General features: G+C 46.6%; 1 protein-coding gene across 1 annotated transcript in view; it reads left to right on the top strand.

The window, feature by feature from the left end:
- Positions 1-414: 414 nt before the first annotated feature.
- The window catches only part of KLHL3 (kelch-like family member 3), a 28,642-nt gene continuing 22,208 nt past the window's right edge, over positions 415-6,848 (top strand). The window contains exon 1 of the mRNA XM_010080489.1: positions 415-536. Coding sequence (XP_010078791.1) covers positions 420-536 — 117 coding nt within the window. The 5' untranslated portion in view covers positions 415-419. The remainder of the gene's footprint in view (positions 537-6,848) is intronic.

Genomic DNA, 6,848 nt, shown 5'->3' with positions numbered 1-6,848 from the left:
AATAATTTATATAATAAATATATATATTTTTAAAAAGCCCTCCTAAGACTTGTCCACAGTCTCTTTGAGTCTGTCCCTGAGCTAGAGACATGGTTGAGGGTCATACTGCATTTTTTTTTTTTAGCCCCTCTGTGTTTGAATGCAGGTGAACCCCAGCACGTTCTTTTCTGGCAAGAAATTGAGCTCATTGCGTTTATTGACTTCTCTTATTTTACACTAGTGTCTTCAGATGTTGAGATGTTTTTTAGGTGGCATTAGGAGGCTTCTGGGAATCTTGCTGGTGATGGTCAGGGTTAGTTCTGGGGCAGTCTTTGACTCAGATACCAGGAGGTTGTGCTGGATATGTGGGGAGCAAGGGCCTGCAATGAGGTCTTGCAAAGCAAACTCTCACTGTCCTTTTGAAATGAATTTCAGGAGACATGTCTGAAAGTAAAGCCAAGAAGATTGAGATAAAAGACGTCGATGGGCAGACCCTGAGGAAGCTGATTGATTACATCTACACCGCCGAGATCGAGGTCACGGAAGAGAACGTGCAGGTAGGTCTGGTCCAGCCGCTCCCGTGGAGACCCAGGGAAAAAGCTTGAACGTCAAAGGCACAAGTCCTTTGGGCATGAGTGATCTCTTCAGGCTGCAGAAAGTAAAAGGCTGAGCTTGAAAAGAGCTACTCCCAGCCTCTGTTTAGTCTTGAGGCACTTTGCTGCTTTCCCTGCACTTAAGTCATGTTGCATTTAGCTTTTGTGTTGATCTCTTACAACGCAAGCAGGCATTTGCCTTCCAAGAAGTTGTGCTGACTTGTGGGTCAGTCTGTCGAAGGTCAAAATAGACTCAAGCAAGCGGTGAGTCAAATGTTGTTTTAAGGTCATGGTCCAGGAATCTGGCTGTTTTTAAATTCTTCTGGGCAGTTAGAGCTGTTTGGCAGAGCTTCGAGTGGAATATATTGTTCAGATGAGGGCATTCTTCCTTTTTTTTGTGTGTGTGCGCTCTGTCTTGAAGTTCTTTAAGGTAAATGTTTGTCTAGAAGTGAAAAGAGTAATTGAAAGGCAGCCTATAGCTCAAGTGGGATGCTCAGGAAGAGAGCGTTTCACCACGTCACGTGGCTGTGGCTGCTGGTAAAGCTTTTTCGTATTTCTGGTAAGAAAACTGCTGTGCACTTAGCCACTGATTTCTGGAAGGGATGCTGGGAGCTCATGTGCAGATGTGCTTTTTGGTTTTTGTTTGCAAGTGGCAGTTTGAGTCTGTTGTCTTCCTCTCTGTGACTTGGACATTGGTCAGCGTAACAAGTCTGTGTCCGTGATGCTGGAAAGAGAGGAGGGGCAATGCTGCTGTGTGCGTTCTGTTGACCTAATTTTGCCATCTTAATTAGACTGGGTCTGCTTGGAATGAGGTTCTTGCTGTGGACAGGACATGCTCTTCTGCTCTAGTCCCTCAGGGAGGGTGCAGGTTCTTGCTGACCTGTCCCTTTTCCTGCAGGAACCTGGACAAAACCCTGAGCTCTGTCCAATTTGCAGCCTAAGCCCTGTGCCATCCTTCATGACCTAAGTCTGTTGGTACCTTTTCTCGCCCCTTCTGCCCTCCAGTTTTACAAACTTCCTGGCATACTCTCACCCTGGCAGTTGTCATGTTGTAGGAGTGTAGACCCTGGTTGCCCTACAGTGAGGGCCAGCAGTGAGGAGACCTTCAAGCTGCCATCACAGCACAGAAGCTGAGGCTCAAACCCAAGTGTGGGTCCCTTGGACCAGCTGTCTGCTGCGTAGCCCATACTTAACTACAACGTATAGTCAGGGTCATCCGGAGCTGAGGTACAACGTGACTTCAGAGGGGAACTGGGATGGAGTTCCTTGGACCTCTGGGATCTTCCATTGCTGGAGGAAAAATGCCATTTACTCCCTCTCAGGCTGGTCCCCTTTCCTGTGGGCAATGTGAAGACAATATCCACCCACTTTCTGAAACGTGTGCTTTCCTTCCGTGCTCCTGGTGGCCCAGAAGCACCCGCTCGGCACGTGGGATGTGCTGAGATCAGGATACTGTCTGGTCTGCTGGCCCCAGTCACTCTGCTTGCTCGAGGTGGCCACGCGGCACGTGGGATGTGCTGAGATCAGGATACCGTCTGGTCTGCTGGCCCCAGTCGCTCTGCTTGCTCGAGGTGGCCACGTGTGCTCTGGCTGTTTTCCCACGAGAGCATTTCGGTGTTCCAGTACAGCTGGACCTGGGTGTAAGCAGCGTTGCGGGAGCTGGAGCAGGCTGGAGAGCCAGCTCAGTCCTGCGCTGCGTTGGCAGCACGGACCTGCCCAGAAGGTCTGTGAAGAAGTCCAGATGTTACCTTTTCCGAGCTAACGAAAGCCTGCTTTCCGTAGCCTAGGGATTACAAAGAGTTAAATTAAGAACTCTATTTTGTCTCCCATCTCTCAGACAGTAAGATTAAAAAAAAAAAAGTAAGTTTTGTGAATACTGAGGTTTGGGTATAGTGTTTTTTCCCGATCTAATAAAGCAGGTCCTTTTACTGCAGGATTTATTTAAATAACCCCTCAATGAGTAACTCTTTAGGCTGGAGGTTAATTAATTCATGGGAGCTAAGAAATGAAGCTGATCTAATACAAGGTTAACTGACTAGTTTAAATTTTATTACGTGTCAAAAATGTCCAAGCTGAAAATGTTATATGAAATTTAATATAATCTTGTGATTATAGTAGAAAGTTTAAAGAGAAATAGAAATTTCTATCCTGTCTCTGAACAGACTGCCATAAATAGGTTAATATTCACCTGCAGCCACAGGAAGAAAAGTTTACAGAAAATAATATTCTGTGATTCATTGGAAAGGTTCCCATCAGTGAAGGCAAACAACATGAACAACAAAATATTAAGCTCCTTGCAGTCTCTGGTTTGGATCGGCAATGTCAGTCCTAGGAAGAAGTGAGTAGGTTTGGTCCCTTGCATTGTCACATCCTCCTGCTGCCCACCTTTGTGCCAGACATCCTGTTTCAGCAATGTTCCTTCATGTTCTTGCTTGGCCGTGGTGAGACTTTCTGTTTTCCCAGCACGTATCTCCTGAGGTCTGCTATAGCCATGTCATGTGCTCTGATTTTCCAAGGGTCCGTTTTCAAAGGGGTTTTTCAGACTTGCTCAGCAGCTGGAAGAAGGAATTTCTGGCTATAGGTGCCAGGTAATTTCATCGTAGAAACTACAAGAAAAAAGATTACTAACAGATGCAGCCAAGCTACCAAAACATGTGAATAAATGAAAAGACAATATCTTGTCAATGAGCAAAATAAAATGAGAGCAGAATTGAAATAAGAATAAAGATGAGCAGCAAAGGTAACACGGGAGTGCAGGGATGAGTGTTCCCAAGTGTGCTCAAATACTGAGTGGTGCCAAGAGCTTCACAGCAAGAAACCTTTTTACAGTATTTTTGTTGTTTCTTTTCTAATAGAAACCTGCCTTTTTTTTTTGCTTCTATAGTCCTGGTTTGGTGTTCAGGAAGTGTTTTTTCTAAGCAGATTTTTTTTGTAGATGATTGTAATTTCATTGCATGAAGTGTTCTTGTTTTTAAGTAAGAAAGGATGTGTGTACCAGGGGCCAAGCCTTGTACAGTCAGTTCCAGTCATCGTCTACATAGTGAATTACTGGCAGGTAAAGGGGATTTTCGGTTCATGCCAGCTCCATGAGGGAAAGCACTGAGCCTCTGTGGGAGCAAATACTCTCTTCTAACTCCATTGATTCTCACCATACTTGGGTGAGAATCGCCCCAACAGATGCAATCCTGCTTTGTGCTTTGGAATCTCATTCTTAGAGTGAGATTTCAAGGCAATAGAGGCAGTAGTAGGAAAGCTCAGAGATGATGGATGATAGAGAGGCTTCTGTGCCGAGCGGTGTTTTGCCGCTGAACACACATTTGGGATTTAACCTCCCACTTGTTTGGAAGGTATGGGGCAGAGGAAGAATTTCTGTCTTCATTGCAGTCATGTTGCAGTCTCAGGAAAATCCATCCTGGGATTTCTGTCCCTGCTGCCTTCTGCTGTTCCTCTTCTGTTCTGTTCTGACAAAAGATCCCATTCATTTGAAGGTGGAGCTGGATGAATTTATTTGTAAGAAAGTTGTGCCATGCAGTTTCCGTAAAAGCGAGGAAAACTGAAGTGAGTGACTTGAGGAAGTTCATAGATGCTCACGTGCAGCATGAGGAGATTTGGGAGGTGGCTTCTCATTCTCCTAGGGGTCCTGTGAAGAACCTGGGCCTCTGGCTGTAGACAGTGAATACAGCCCCTCTTTGCTGTGTCCCACCCATCCTTACTGATGGCACTTAATTACTTGCATGCATCCTGAGAATTACCCTTGCAATTAAGAAAGTCATTACCATTAAGGTTGTAATGATTCCCTGGGAAAAGTCCTGATTAACCTGATTCCACAAATAAATTCTCACCGTTGCGGTGCAGCATATCACATGTGTGGTGTGTCCTTGTACACTACCGCAGAGACATGGCTCGTGGAGAAAGAGCGAAATCTGAAATCAGCTGTCTGGAGGAAATAGATGTTGAAACTGTCAGCCTCTCAGGCATAACTGTGATATAAAATGGCTTGAGAAAGGAGGAAAAAAGCCTAGAAGCCGTAGCATTTCCTTTTCAGCAGTGTGCTTCTGTGCCTCAGCTTTCCCTGGGGACTTGGGACTTCACAGCAAGGAAGGAGAGTCTCTGCGGCAGATGCAGCTTTGATGATAAAGGGATGATAAGTGGTTCATTCATTTCCCTTCCCCCTGTTCACTCCCAAAGCTGCAACTACAGTAGGTGCAAGCCCGGAGTGAGGCAGAGAGTCTTTCAACTCAGCTTTAGGAGATGCAGTAAATCAGGGCTTGCTTCCTTCCCGGAGCCAAGCTCACTGCCTTGCATCGCCCTCCTGGAGAGCCCTGCTCGATGGCAGGGCTGACCTCCCTGGGGCTGGGGGCCCTTCCAGGGCCTATGGAAAGTCTCTTAGGTTGGATTGGCCTAATAGAAAGGTGAGGAGAACCTTGTGGATGTGAATCTTGTGTCTCCACATTTGAATCCCATTGTTTAGCCAAGGGATGATGAAATTAGAAGGCAGATCAGGAGGGAAGTTGCCAGCTCCTCCCCTGTGTTCTCTCTCACCTCTATATCCCTTGTCCTCCTCATGCCTGCTCCTGGAGAGCTTTTGTGGCTGTCTGGTCTGGCTACACATGCCTCTGCCTTGGATATTTCACCCCAGCACGGAGCATTTAAGTAGAAGAACGATTGTTCACCCTCAGCACTGCCTGGTAGCAGCTGGGGAGTGATAAAACCTAATTGCCTTCCTATCACTGAAAAGCCATGTTACAGTAATGTAGTTTTATTTCTTGTGTGGTTTTAGAGCTGTGCAGTTAAAACCAAATATTTAACCTGCCTTGCACATGCATGATCTGCTTGTTTCTCTGGTCACGGATTCCCCTGGGAGGGTGCCTGGGAGCTGTCTCCCTGTTTGGGCAGATGTGTGCTCCCAGCTGTGGCCCTGGATGTGCTGCTGAGGATTGCAGCCAGTACCCTGATTTGACTTCCAAGATGACTAAATTGTCAAAGCAGTTTATAGGCTTTAATATATCCCCTGCCTTGGGGAAATGCTCCTCTCCCAGTTTCGCGGAGGAGGAATGGTGTGGATTAACTCTTGGCCAAGGTTACCTGGAAGGCTGTGGCGGAGCAGGGAGCTAACCCCAGCCTCTGAAGTCCAGCGTTACAGCCCTGCCTCTTGACTGAACCTCACAGCAACACAGAGCACTTTTGGCTGAAAGATGCTTCTAGTTCAGAGACATCAAAGGCTTATGAGAGTATTTAATGGCACAGGCAATGTTCCGTAAAACGTGTATATATACATACCATAGATGAGGTTCTGGACATAATTTATTTAGCGAAGAAGTCAGTCTCAGTACTACTAGCAGATAGTTTGGACACAGTTTCAAAAGATGATTGGATTTTGGTATGGAGGCTGATCTCATAGAGAAGCCAGCTCTCTGTAAATCGTTCGCAGTTGTTGGGAGTTCAAATATTAAGAGCCAAATCCAGACCCAAGTGAGTAACTTGCCTGGATTTTAATGGGCTTGCAGTTTGGTCCTGCTGCATGTTTAGGCAGGGCATTTCCTCTTGTTATTTCTAAAGGAAACAGACTTTGTGCTAGCGGATATCCTTTGCTTGGTTTTCGCCTTCCCTGGTAAAAACAAGATGAGTGGTGAGACGTTCAGCTGGGAAATAAGAAAGAGAAAATCCACTCATCTCTTGATGGGCTATTTATATCCTTCTAAAAAGTGTGATAGGATTTAATGCTCCTTTCCCAATAACTCCAGTGGCATAAAGCTCCTTCTATGCTGCCCTGTCCAGCCAGCACGAGGCTGTAGCAGCAGCATGAGGATGTCCAGGGGCTGTAGCAGCAGCACGAGGATGTTCAGGGGCTGTAGCGTGTGGGTGTTGGTGATGGCAGTGAGTAGCCGTGCTTCTAGAGGCAATATCCCAAAACCCTCGAGGGAGCAGCCGCCTGGATTCGCCGGCGTGCGCACTGGGTGGATGGGGTGCGGGGAGGATGCTGTGGCTGGTGTGTGGCCGCAGAGGGTTTGCACACTCTGACTCTTTACCCACAGCCCTCATGCAAGTCAGGCGCTCGCCTTTCTGCTGATATCAGGAGATGGTTCAGCTAGATAGAAAGTGGTTCACAGCTAGGTTTTGAAAATGTGAGAGCATTGCTATCTTGATTTAATCAAAACCACAGGCTAATCTCCTCCTGGCATCAAGAGGCTTGGGCCAAAATGGGCTCCTGGGTTAATGGATTTCTTTTTTTTATTGTTGCCTGTTGGGCTGGCTGCTTGGCAGCAGTCAGACGCC

Source organism: Pterocles gutturalis, unplaced genomic scaffold (assembly GCF_000699245.1).
Source record: "Pterocles gutturalis isolate BGI_N339 unplaced genomic scaffold, ASM69924v1 scaffold18459, whole genome shotgun sequence".
Taxonomy (NCBI): domain Eukaryota; kingdom Metazoa; phylum Chordata; class Aves; order Pterocliformes; family Pteroclidae; genus Pterocles; species Pterocles gutturalis.
Note: the sequence above shows the minus strand (reverse complement) of the source record. Positions and strands in the feature narration are given on the sequence as shown.